The sequence below is a fragment of the Vidua macroura genome, chromosome 20, assembly GCF_024509145.1.
Source record: "Vidua macroura isolate BioBank_ID:100142 chromosome 20, ASM2450914v1, whole genome shotgun sequence".
Classification (NCBI taxonomy): Eukaryota; Metazoa; Chordata; class Aves; order Passeriformes; family Viduidae; genus Vidua; species Vidua macroura.
Genome location: NC_071590.1, coordinates 6,453,736 through 6,466,210, shown reverse-complemented (window position 1 = coordinate 6,466,210; position 12,475 = coordinate 6,453,736). Strand labels below are relative to the sequence as shown.

Genomic DNA, 12,475 nt, shown 5'->3' with positions numbered 1-12,475 from the left:
CTCTGAGGTGACTGCTATAAAAAGAAACACACTGCATTGAGCATGGATAATGTATCTTTGATGATTATTTACTTATTTATATCAAGCTGTGTCTTTTTAGGGTCACTGTGCAAGGGTCAGTTCCATAAATGACAAAAATGAGTGGAAGATCATGAGGAGAGCCCTGTCTGTTATCAGCTTCAATGACAGTGAGGTGGAGGTGAGGTTTAGCAGCACAGATTTTCCTACTTTTAATGGTTCTTTCTGCTTTGATTTAGGATTTCTGATTGAAATCAGTGAATCAATTCAGAGTGAATGTATTCCCCACAAAAATCCTGGAAAATATACAAAATGCTTTCCTAAAAAGTGATTTAACACAAAAACCTTGCTGTGTGTTCATTCCATCATCCTGATCTCTGCCTGTTGCTTCCATGGCAGGATTTGCTGAGCATTGTGGCCAGTGTCCTGCACCTGGGGAATGTCCAGTTTGCTGCTGATGAGCAGGGGAATGCTCAGGTCACCACAGAGAATCAGATTAAATACCTGGCCAGGGTGAGTATCACCAGTGAGGGAGATATTACAGGAAAGGTGAATTGTAGAGGATTCCTTACTTTGAGCTTAATATCATCATATAGTTTTAGACTGTGATTTAGAAATTCTCATAAATTTCACTTTTATTTTACCTAAAGAGAATGCAAATATTATCATCAAACCCATTTAATTGACAACTTCTCTATTTACCACCTGACCCACCCCTGCCTTGAGGCTTCCACAGTGAGGGAGGAATAGACTCTAGGAAAGAGTTTTAAAGAAAGAACCACCTTAGTGCCTCTGCTTGGTCACTTCCTTGCAGCCAATTCATTTGTTAGCTCACATCCCTGCCAGAAAGGAGGGAAGGGAGGGATTGATGCTGCAGAGTTATTCAGTGTGAGTGGGAAATAAAGGGTTGTTTCACTGGGCTGGGATTTTAGGAAAATGGAATGTACAGCTCCATAAATTAATAGAATATCCTGCACACAGCTGCTGGCAGTGGATGGCTCTGTTCTTCGGGATGCACTGATCCACAAGAAGATCATAGCAAAAGGGGAGGAGGTAAGAACAGGCCCTGGGGATCTGGGAGGCAAATGGGATTAAATGAACCGGCTCTGCCAGCAGTTCCCTCGTCACCCTGTCACTGCAGGGGTCCCACTGGTGACTGCTGAACAGGAGCAGGGTGCTTTTGAGTGGCTGTTTAGTGATGATGAGGCAGGAAAGGGGATCCTGAGGGGTTTTCTGTGCTCCTGCCTGCAGCTGGTGAGTCCCCTGAACCTGGAGCAGGCAGCCTACGCCAGGGACGCCCTCGCCAAGGCCGTCTACGGCCGCACCTTCTCCTGGCTGGTCAACAAGGTCAACAAATCCCTGGCTTACAAGGCAAGTGAACCTTCTGCTTGTTGAGATCCAGCCAAATGTGAAAGCAATTGCCACATCTTTCAGCCTCAAAGCAAGTTCCATGTTTTTAGTAATTTCTAAATTAATTTGTTTTCTGAATTGTGCAGTAAACGCTGGGATTAGGTGATGGAGATCCAGGCATGGATCATAGCTGTGAGTAAATACCTACATTTGTTTTCTGCTCTGTTGCAGGAAGAGAAGTTTCCAGGCTGGAGAAGTACAACAGTTCTAGGATTGCTGGACATCTATGGGTTTGAGGTTTTCCAGCACAACAGGTTTGTTTTGATAAATTCTGAATTATATTCTTTATTTTATGGTGTTTTCTCTCCCTTGTGAAACAAGGCTTTATTCCATTTCTTAGTAAAGGAGGTGGCATTTAAATGTCAGGACATCAGGTGAAAAACTGCTAATCTCAGGCCTTCTAATGCCCTTACAACATCAAGCTAATAATTAGCATTTACAGCTATTAATGGTGCTGGTATTTTAAATCAGCTGTTGTTTTTTGGGTGTATTCATGCCTTACCTCGAGCTGTGCCTTTGTCCAGCTCTCCAGCCCAGGGGTGGCTGTTGTGGCATCTTCCCATGGTGCTGATAAACCAGGGATGGGACTGGCAGAGTCTGGAACCTCCCTGGCAGGTAGCACTGAACCAAGGCTCTCAAATTTGCAGTGTTATTGGGCCTTTCTTCAAGGTTTTTGTGTTCCTCCATATTCCATCCTTCATGTCCATTTTTCCCTCCTTCCGGAACTCTTTGAGTTTCCCTAAATAACAAACTTACTAAATGCATGCAGTCAGTAAAGAAACACTTCACAAAAATCTATTTCTCTTGATTCACTGTATCCCTGCTCCTCCCGCTGTTCATACCTCCTTCTTTACAAACAGTGATTATTTTTCTGATTTTTCTTTGCAGCTTTGAGCAGTTTTGTATTAACTATTGCAATGAAAAGTTGCAGCAGCTCTTCATAGAGCTGACCCTGAAGTCAGAGCAGGAGGAGTACGAGTCCGAGGGCATCGCGGTAAGAGCCCAAATCCCCCTTCCCTCTCCTCCCAGAGATCCTGCCATCATCTCCAAATCAAGGAATTAAAGAACTTTCCTTTTTCCCTTCTTTTTGAAACCCTGGTAACTGTGTGAGACAGCTGGAAGTGAGTAATGCCAACCCAAGCTTTTACCCTGCTTTTAATAAAGGCAATGTCAGGAAAACAAATGTGATGAGTGAAAAAGCTTTGACAGAAAGATTGTTTAAATCAGGTGCTCTCTGAAATGTTCTGAAATTTACATTTCTTTTCCAGTCTAGAGTTGTTTTCATCTAAGTGTGATTTATTGTCTTTGCAGTGGGAACCAGTTCAGTATTTCAATAACAAAATAATTTGTGATTTGGTGGAAGAGAAATTCAAAGGCATCATTTCTATTTTGGTGAGTTGAAAACATAGTTTTGAATGAAAAATTTCGGGCAGTGTAGTGGAAAACAAGGGGCGAAACATGGGGGAAAATGTGTTTTTGTTGTAAGTATTTGAGTAGGTGGAAAAAGCAATAATACACTGAATAGTGACATCATTAAAAGTCATTGCATCACTTCCATGGGCTCTGGGGAAAGCAGCTCCCAATCCAGGCAGTCTGCAAGGAGGGAAATGTTTTCCTTTTCAGCTCAAGAATTCTTCATTTATTGAGCTAAAAGTTGTTTATCTGTGGAAAGGCCAAACTTGAGGAGAATTTCAGAGGCAAAGCCCGGTCAGAAATCCCTGGAATTTGTGTGTTTGTAGGATGAAGAGTGTCTGAGACCTGGGGATGCCACAGACACGACATTCTTGGAGAAACTGGAGGAGACTGTGAAGAACCACCCTCATTTTCTCACGTGAGTGTTCTCTCAGCTGAGGGATTCCAGTGTGTGAATAACATCCTCACCGTGCTGGGTCCCACATAAAAGATGATAATTTACTTTTACAGAGAGATTTGATTGATATTTAAGATAATATAAAATGGGTTGTCAGCACTAAGTGCCTGACTGAGCTTCAGAATGCAATAGGGGCAACAAAACTCTGAGTTACTGACTCACCTCCCACCTTGCAGATTATTTACTTCAGTTTTGGAGCCCCAAATGTCTGTTTAGTCTGAATGTTCTGCTTTTGTTCTGAATGCTCAGTTTAGGATGTCTACACACAGAACCACTCTGCAAAGAACACTAAAATTCCCCTTTTAATTAAATATAAATACATTTAATGACACTTCTATGATGTGCTGGTTGATAACTTTATTTACCTGAAAATCCCCAAGTCCAGTTTCCATTCCTTGCTCACCTCTGCACAGTCCTGCTCCAGGACTGAATGTCCTGGTGCTTTTTGAAGTGAATCCTGCAGGATTTGGTTTCTCCTGAAGGTGTTTGCTCCCTCCCCAGGCACAAACTCGCTGACCAGAAGACGCGCAAGTCGCTGGGGCGGGAGGAGTTCCGGCTCTCGCACTACGCTGGGGATGTCACCTACAGTGTTGCAGGTAAAACAGAGAAACCAAACATCTGGGACTTAAATCCATCCCCACATCATTTGATCAACCAGATTAATTTCAAATCTCAAATCCCTGCCTTGAAGTCCCAGTGGAACAGCCTGAGTGGTTTGTTTTTCTTCCAGGTTTTCTAGATAAAAACAATGACCTTCTCTTCCGGAACCTGAAAGAGGTGAGTGTGGAGAGAGGAGTTTCCAGGACAGAATGAGGAGTTGGGTTTAAAATCAGGTGGCACCTGAGGGAAAGGATTCTTCTAGACTCCACCTGGAGGCTGTGTGTCCACAGGGCTGTGCTCTGAAAAGACTGATTGAGATCCCAGTGTTCATTTTGTTATTTTAAATAGTTTTGTCCTCAGGTTTCCCTGGTAGTTCTCTGTACTTCATCTCTGAAAACATCTCTCTCTGCAGACCATGTGCAACTCAGAGAACCCCATCATAAACCAGTGCTTTGATAGGACAGAGCTGACAGACAAAAAGAGACCTGAAACGGTGAGAGCTCAACAGCTGGAGGGAGCTGTGGCTGTTGCCTCTTTTTGAAACATGAACTCTGACATGGTCTGAATGCAAACCCCTCACGTTGTGGTCTGCTGGTTTGTAGCCAGCTCCAAGTCATCCCTTCATGTGTTGTTTTCTTTTTTTTCTCCTAGGCAGCAACTCAGTTCAAAAACAGCCTCTCCAAACTCATGGAAATCCTGATGTCCAAAGAACCCTCCTACATTCGCTGCATGAAACCCAACGATGCCAAACAGGCTGGTATGGCCCTGGGACTGTATCCCAGTCAGGGAGGCACAGAAAGGAGCCAAATGAAGATTTTGGGTTCATTTTGGGGCTGTGCCTGAGCTTCTGTAGGGAGGGGGTGGCAGTGCCAGCAGCCAGGAATCACAGTAGAAGCACTGCTCTTGGGTAGAGGAAGGTGGTGGTAAAAGTAAAGAATTATTGACCTGTGTAAATTCATTATAATCACCTTATTCTCCTTCAGTTTTGGTTCCTCTATGCATAAAACATCCCAAAGGAAAACCTCATTTTGGAACTAAATATAAATAATTAAGAAGGGATGGGAGGGGAGAAGGCAGGAGACACAAAATTGTGTGGGATTTGTGCTGTGAGGATTCATTGGAGGTTAAAGATAATCCAGTGAGATACAACCAGAGCTGAACATTCCCGTTCTCTAGAGCAAGGGGCAGCTGTGCACTGATTGTGTTTGTCCCTTTCCATGCCCTGCCAAGACCGATTTGATGAAGTCCTGATCCGACACCAGGTGAAATACCTGGGGCTCATGGAGAACCTCCGGGTGCGCAGAGCCGGCTTCGCCTACCGCAGAAAATACGAGGTTTTCCTGCAGAGGTGAAGCTACTTTGGAACTCTTTCCTCTGCTGCTCCCTCTCCCTGAGCTTCATCCCATTGCTGGGAGCTGTTTTGAACAGCACAGGGGCAGCTTTTCCACCTGGAGGGGTGGGAAGTTTGGGCTCTCTCCCTTCCCATGACCCCTCTCCCTTCCCTTGACCCTTCTCCTCCTTGGATCACACTTCTCTCCCTAAGATTTGCTCTCCTGCCAATTCCCAGGTACAAATCCCTGTGTCCAGAGACGTGGCCCACGTGGGATGGGCGGCCCTACGATGGGGTGGCTGTGCTGGTGAAGCATCTTGGCTACAAACCAGAAGAATACAAAATGGGACGGTCAGTTCTGTGTTCTCAGTTTGAGGTTATGAATCACTGCATGTCCCTGCTGTCCCTTTGAAATGAAGCTTCTCTAGATAATGGGGGAGGCAAAGATTACAGAGCCCAAAGGGGATGCCAAAAGCAAGTTGCTCCAGCATGCAAAATGTAATTCTGCATTTCTATTTCCAGAACAAAGATTTTTATCCGCTTTCCCAAAACCTTGTTTGCCACAGAAGATGCTCTGGAAGTGAGGAAGCAGAGTCTGGGTGAGGCACTCACGCTTGCAGTAAATTTCTATTTTAAAAAGTTGAGTCTTTTTCTACCCAAATGTGCTTGGTCACAGTTGCAAATTTCTGCTTTTCTTGCAATTCCAGCCACAAAAATGCAGGCGACGTGGAGAGGTTTCTACCGGCGGAAGAAATTCCTGACCATGAAACACTCAGGTACGAGAATCACAGAAAGAGGGAGTTCCCACAGAATTCACATCCTTTGACTGACATTTATCCTGTGTATCATATTATTGAAAACTCATATTCATGCCCCCATGCCCCACTGAAAGCTGGTTATTTCCAGAGTGGGTTTTCCTGAGCATTTTTGGTGCCAGTTTTGTGTGGAGTCAGTCTGGGGATGAAGGAGCTCCCTTAATGCAAAATCTTTGTGTTATTTTTAGCCATCACGATCCAGTCCTGGTGGAGGGGAACCCTGGGACGCCGAAAAGCTGCCAAGAGGAAATGGGCAGTGGAGACAATCAGGAGGTGTGTGAAGAGCAGCCCAAGCCCTCAGACATCACATTCCTTAACAATCAGATGCTAAAAAGAAACTTCCTTGTCACTACTGTTTATTTTTAAATAAATTACAACAATTAAATAAAGCCCAGGAAATAGAACATTTAAATACCACTAATTTGGATGACTTTTAAAATTTTCTAACAATATTTTCCACACCCACAGGTTCATTAAAGGCTTCATTTACCGGAACCACCCGCGGTGCCCAGAGAACGAGTATTTCCTGGATTACATCCGATTCTCCTTCCTGATGAACCTCAAGAGGAACTTACCAAAAAATGTCTTGGACAAATCGTGGCCAACTCCTCCCCCATCACTCTGTGAGGTGGGAATGAGCCCTGGGATGTGGGAGGGGAATCCAGGCCTAGAGGATCGCAGCTTCTATTTCTATAGAATATTCTATATCCTGCTGCTATTGCAACACTGTTTTCTCCTGGGCTTCTCATCCAAGTCTGAATTTCCCTTCCATTTTCTCTTAACAAATTCAGTTCCCTCTGTTGCTGTTATTATCCTGCATCTGCTTGAATTGGTTTATCTGCTCAAAACAAAATATTGCAGAAAACCCAGTTACCTTATTCAAAGAATTGTTTGGATGGAAGGGTACAGCAGTGCAGAGGAGGGATCCTGGTGTTTATTCCCCATTCTAAAGCAGCTGGAGCCAGGGCAAACCCTCATAGAGAAAGGCAAAAAATCAACTACTTATTATTTAATTCTTGGTCAGGCAACAGCTTTTTAACCCAGCAGGGTATTTTTTGCAGTTGCTGCTGCTCTGTTGGGTTTGTCAGTGGTTCTGCTCTGCTGGGTGTGTCCCTGTTGGGTGTGTCCCTATGGGTTTGTCAGTGGTTCTGGGCTGTTGGGTTTTTGTTCCTGTTGGGTTTGCCCCTCTCAAGTTTCACCCTCGTTTATCAGTGTTCTGGGCTGTTGGATGTGTCCCTGTGGGTTTGTCGGAGGTTCTGGGTTGTTGGGTTTGTCCCTGTTGGTTTGTCAGTGGTTCTGGGCTGTTGGGTTTTTGTCCCTGGTTCTGGGCTGCTGGGTGTTTGTCCCTGTGAGTTTATCCCCAGCTCTGACCCGTCCCCTCTCCCGTGCTCCCCCAGGCGTCGCAGCTCCTGCGCAGGCTCTGCATGCAGAACATGGTCTGGACCTACTGCAAGAGGATCAGCCCCGAGTGGAAGCAGCAGGTACAGGGCAGCTTTGCAGGGTTTCCCTGACCTTGCCAAGGGCAGAACTCGCAGGGAATGGAGGAGCTGAGGGCTGTGAATCGCTGCTTTCCGGGGTGCCACAGGAACAGTGTCACTGATTTGGGTTTAGGTTGGACACAAAACACTAAAAGCCTGGAATGTGCATAGAAGAGACCCCATTCTATACATATTTCAATAGATACTATTTAAACAGGCTCTGGAGCCAAGCCCCCACATAATTTCTCTATTGAAAAGCCCTGCTACTCTGCCCATGGAATCTAAAAATATAAGAAGCTGCATTATTCTGCCTGTACCATGTAAAGTAGAGAGTAAGAATCCTGCAGACACAAACCCAGTCATTTTCCAAACAGAGAAGTTACAGGAACCATTTCAGCTGCTCTGTTGTAGCTAAAAAGAATAAAAATGATACTGAGATTTGATTCATCTCATGGAAAGGTAGGGGGAGGGAGTTTTTGTATTGAAAAAAAAAAGCTCAGTAAAGAGACAGAATAGGAGATGTTGGCTGTAACTGCCAGGAAGGTTTTTCATTGCACCATCTCTCACCTTCTGCAGTGCATGGACACCTGGAATGAGAGGCTGGGGCTGAGCCTGTGATTAGGGACATGGGATTAACTCAGCTCAGCAGCTGCTTTCCCCCAGCAAACCAGACTCACTGATGAGGAGCCTCTTTTATCCCCATTTTCCCCTGTAAATCATCCCAGGTGCCTTGTCCTGTGTCACTGCTGGCCCCAAGTACAGCAGTGGGGATTTCCCACTTTCCCAGTGCCTGGTTTGTTCTTGGAGCAAAGGAGCCCAGCCAGGCTCAGGTCACTGACAGGGGCTGGAGCTCTGCCACCTCCAGGGACTGACAGTTTAGGGTGACTCTTCATCCAAACAGGGACTAAATTATGACTGCTAATAAAACCACAAAGGGAACATCTCTTCTAACACAGATGTATCTCTTTAATGAGGAGAAATTTTATACTAAATAAGAACACTTCTTTTGTCCTTGCAGTTGGAACAAAAAGTAATTGCCAGTGAGATTTTCAAGGGTAAAAAAGACAATTATCCTCAGAGTGTTCCCAGGCTCTTCATCAACACTCGACTGGGTGAGTGGGGGTTGCCAAGTTTAACAGAAGGAAGGAAGGGGGGGATTAATGAACTCTTTTCTTGCTGGAAATTCCTTTCTGACCACCTAAATTTTTGGTTTTAATACAGGTAGAGAAGAAATAAATACTAAAGTCCTTCAGGCATTAGAAAATGAAGCACTTAAGGTGAGAGATGTCAAGCTTTTGTCAAGCTCCCAGTTATTCAGCAGAAGGGTAAATTAGATATCTGGAGAAAGTGCAGCAAGAATTTTACATTGTATTACATTCTAATACTTTTGAGGACAATCTGGGAAGAGTTGATGGATTAGAAAGTGGAGATTTGGGCAGTTTAATGATGGCAGTTAAGAATTGAATGGGTTACAGCTGGAGGGGAAGAGGGAAACCCCCAGAGTGACACCAAACCTGGGTTTGCCAGTCCCCAGGCAGTGCAGCCACCAGTGTGTGTCCAGAGCTGCTCTGGGGCAGCAAGGAAGTTCTGGCACAGAGAATTTTTTTGCATTCCTGGTTTCCCAAGCCCTGGTTTGTGCCTGCTGGGGGCTGGCAGTGCCCCAGGTGGGATCTGGCCCTGCTCACTCGTGTTTCAGTATGCAGTGCCCGTGGTCAAGTACGACAGGAGGGGCTACAAGGCGAGGGCACGGCAGCTGCTGCTCACCCAGAGCTCGGCCATCGTGGTGGAGGAGTCCAAGATCAAGCAGCGCATCGACTACTCCAACCTGACAGGTGGGAATGGCACAGGGATGGGGCTGGGCACGCCCCTGACCCTGCTCCTCAGCTGCACTTTAACATGTACCACTACAAACTCCAATTTGTCTTTGTCCTGGACAAGAACGGGATGAGCTGATCCTGGCAAGCATTTTAGTATCTTGAAATTGCTTTTTTCTAAAATGAAGCTTCCTAAAATGTCACCAAAATGACTCAATTCATCTCCCTCAACCCTCCCCGAGTGATTTCCCAGTTGCAGGGTCTGGCCATGGGGGAGTTGCACCATTCCTGCACAGCCACTGCTGCAGCTTTTGGCCCTCGGAATATCCGACAGGGGCCAGATTCTTAGGAAGGGGGAAATTGCTGAGCCTGCTGCAGTGTGGGCCCTGCAGCCTTGGGCTGAAGCCTCTCCCCTCAGCCCCCTGCAGCCTCTCAGCTGTGCTGGGTGGGAACAGTTGCTGCATTCCTGGAGAGGCTGTGAGCCCTCCCAGTGCGGGCAGTGCCAGTGACACTCCGGTCTCTCCCCAGGCATCTCCGTCAGCAGCCTGAGCGACAACTTGTTTGTGCTGCACGTGCACTGCGAGGACAACAAGCAGAAGGTACTGGGGGCTCATCCCTCCCTCCTCCGGGGAGCACATCCACCTGGGAGGAGGGGTGACAAGGTGACAGGAGTGTGACTTTGTGCCAGCTCTTTCACTGGTATTTCCCTGTGTTCTCAGCTGGGGCTCAGCAGTGCTTGTTCGCCCCCTCTGGTGCTGGCCCTGTCCCTTACAGCAGGGTTAGTTTTGGTGCAGTGACACCAAAGCCATGATCCTAAAGCATGGACTCTCCTCCCAGGGTGATGTTGTCCTGCAGAGTGACCACGTGATTGAGACACTGACAAAAGCAGCCATTCTGGCCAACAAAATCAACAACATCAACATCAATCAGGGCAGGTGAGTGATATCAGGGCCCTGCTTCTTCCTGTACCCCATCCAAATGTACCCAATCCACCTCAGCCAAGAGCACATCTGTTGCAGCTCTGTTAGCACCCAGCTCCTGGAGAGTCCCACACTCACCAGGGCTTTCTCACCCTTTGCTCTTCACAGCATAAAGTTCACAGTGGGACAAGGCAAAGAAGGGATCATCGACTTCATCTCGGGATCAGAACTGCTCATAGCCAAAGCCAAGAACGGGCATCTAACAGTGGTGAGTGTGGGCTGGGGATCACTTACCCTGGATCCAAACCAGCATTCTGGCATGGGACACATGCCGTGGGATGTTCCTGCCAATGGCAGTGCCCTGCTATCCCAGCCTTTCCCCTAGTTGGAGCTGGGCACAGGGCTCCTCATACTCAGCAAGGACTGTCCTCACTTTTTATTTCCACCCCCAAGATTCATTTACTCTATAGCGAAGAAAAACTTTAAATACATTAAAAAACTCAAATAAAATCCTCTCCCCTTCTCAGCTTGTTTGTGGTGATCCTGGCAGTCAGATCAGCCCCACAGCTGATTTATGCACTGTCAGACCCCAGCTTATTCAGAAATAAATCCAGAACAAATCCAGACTGCACTGACACGCCTTCCAGCAGAGCTGAGAGCTCCCAGCAGGACCAGAGGGCTGCCCATCCTCAGAACAGCCTCAGCATGTTCAGGAATTAAAAGTTTTGCAGAATTTTGAACACACTTTCAAACCTGTCCTTCTCCTGCAGGTCGCTCCTCGGTTGAATTCCCGATGATGAAAAATTCTCTGCTCCAGGACCTTTCCCTCCACAGAATTGGCTGAACATTGCTCCAAGCAAACCCCCCCTTCCTTGCTTTGCTCTTTCTGTTACTACCAAAGACCTGCACTTTCAGAACAACCACAAAATACATCCTTGCTCTGTCTTACTCTCAAAGTCCCAAACAAAGGCCTTCTCCTCTCCTCCTTACCCGACTGAGTGTGGGGTCCAGCACAGCATCCCTGCAACCACAGCTCGGGACCTTCAGCTGGGCTTTGAGGGAGAGTTAAGCCCTGATGGAAGTGACCAAAATTTGTGCTTGTCATCACCAAAAAAAAAAGCACAATCAAAAAAACAAGTAACTCTGCTGTTTTCTCAGCCAAATCACTGAAATGCCAAACTTTGTATTCAGAATGTTTTATGAAGAATTTTGCTCGGAGGTGTTTTAATGCTTTGTGCTACAAATATAGTGAAGCCATATTGTGTAAATGAATAAAACCTGTAAATACTTTATAGCCAAGGATGAGATGCACTACGAGAGATGGAGTTGATGTGGAAACTTCTATGTTATAGATTTGAAATTTTTGTTGGTTTTAGTTTATGGTTACAAGGTATAACCTGAAAAACCCATAATGTAACTTCACTGATCAGGAGCCAGAGACTTACCTTTTTTTGAAGTCAGCTGTCCCATTTCTTGCTCTCTATTTTTATACCATAGGAACTTTTCATATCCACACAATGTAATACAAACTGCAGAGGTTACCACTGCTCTGGGCTGGCCATGGGATGAACATGAGCTTCCCCCCACCTTTCTTTCCCTGTCTGGGAGTCCCCACTGCCCCTTCCCCACACAGCTCCGCAGGCTCAGAGCAGCACCTTCAGGAAAAATGGCTTTTCCTCTTCTTCCTAGCCATAACTGGAAGTCTGATTCCCACAGTATTTATACCAGTGCCCCAGTGCTGCCTGACCAGGGAGGGCTGGGCACTGCTGCTGCCCCACAGCTCCATGGGGAATTCCTGCTGCATCCATGGCACAGCTCCACGGCCCAGCCTGTGCATCCTGCTCTACCTGCCTTAGGCACCCTTCCCCTTCTCCTCCATCCTGCTGCAGCCACAGCCAGCCCTGAATGCCTCTCGCCCACTGCTGCCTCTCTCACAGCCTCAGCTCTGTCTCCTGCTCTGGCTCCTGACACAATGCCATTAGCCAGCCCTGCTCCTGGCTGGAATGTGGGATACACTGCAGGCCATCCCCAGATGTGCTCAGTGTGTGCAGAGCACGCTGCAGATGTTTGTGTATAACCTCTGCCAGATTATGCTGAATAAATTTTTACAAAAAAACCAACCCCCCTTGTCTTTGGTGCAGCTTCCTTACGTGGTTTAGGGGGAGGCTGAGCCCAGCCCCAGCTCTGTGTCCAGTCCAAGAAACAGGTTATTCCCAGCAG

General features: G+C 46.6%; 1 protein-coding gene across 5 annotated transcripts in view; it reads left to right on the top strand.

Moving 5' to 3' along the window:
• MYO1C (myosin IC) overlaps positions 1-12,375 on the top strand; it is a 51,158-nt gene extending 38,783 nt beyond the window's left edge. For 3 of the 5 annotated variants that reach the window (XM_053995452.1, XM_053995450.1, XM_053995453.1), the window contains exons 7-32: positions 101-199; positions 418-531; positions 1,000-1,071; positions 1,270-1,389; positions 1,600-1,682; positions 2,317-2,422; positions 2,740-2,820; positions 3,168-3,259; positions 3,800-3,894; positions 4,029-4,075; positions 4,311-4,391; positions 4,550-4,655; positions 5,129-5,246; positions 5,466-5,579; positions 5,751-5,827; positions 5,936-6,004; positions 6,232-6,316; positions 6,512-6,671; positions 7,441-7,524; positions 8,540-8,633; positions 8,743-8,798; positions 9,218-9,353; positions 9,864-9,934; positions 10,173-10,270; positions 10,424-10,523; positions 11,026-12,375. In XM_053995452.1, coding sequence (XP_053851427.1) covers positions 101-199; positions 418-531; positions 1,000-1,071; positions 1,270-1,389; positions 1,600-1,682; positions 2,317-2,422; positions 2,740-2,820; positions 3,168-3,259; positions 3,800-3,894; positions 4,029-4,075; positions 4,311-4,391; positions 4,550-4,655; positions 5,129-5,246; positions 5,466-5,579; positions 5,751-5,827; positions 5,936-6,004; positions 6,232-6,316; positions 6,512-6,671; positions 7,441-7,524; positions 8,540-8,633; positions 8,743-8,798; positions 9,218-9,353; positions 9,864-9,934; positions 10,173-10,270; positions 10,424-10,523; positions 11,026-11,052 — 2,385 coding nt within the window. In that variant the 3' untranslated portion in view covers positions 11,053-12,375. Of the gene's footprint in view, positions 1-100; positions 200-417; positions 532-999; positions 1,072-1,269; positions 1,394-1,599; positions 1,683-2,316; positions 2,423-2,739; positions 2,821-3,167; positions 3,260-3,799; positions 3,895-4,028; positions 4,076-4,310; positions 4,392-4,549; positions 4,656-5,128; positions 5,247-5,465; positions 5,580-5,750; positions 5,828-5,935; positions 6,005-6,231; positions 6,317-6,511; positions 6,672-7,440; positions 7,525-8,539; positions 8,634-8,742; positions 8,799-9,217; positions 9,354-9,863; positions 9,935-10,172; positions 10,271-10,423; positions 10,524-11,025 lie in introns of all 5 variants that reach the window. The other 2 variants (XM_053995449.1, XM_053995451.1) reach the window with 1 other exon arrangement.
• Positions 12,376-12,475: the final 100 nt, after the last annotated feature.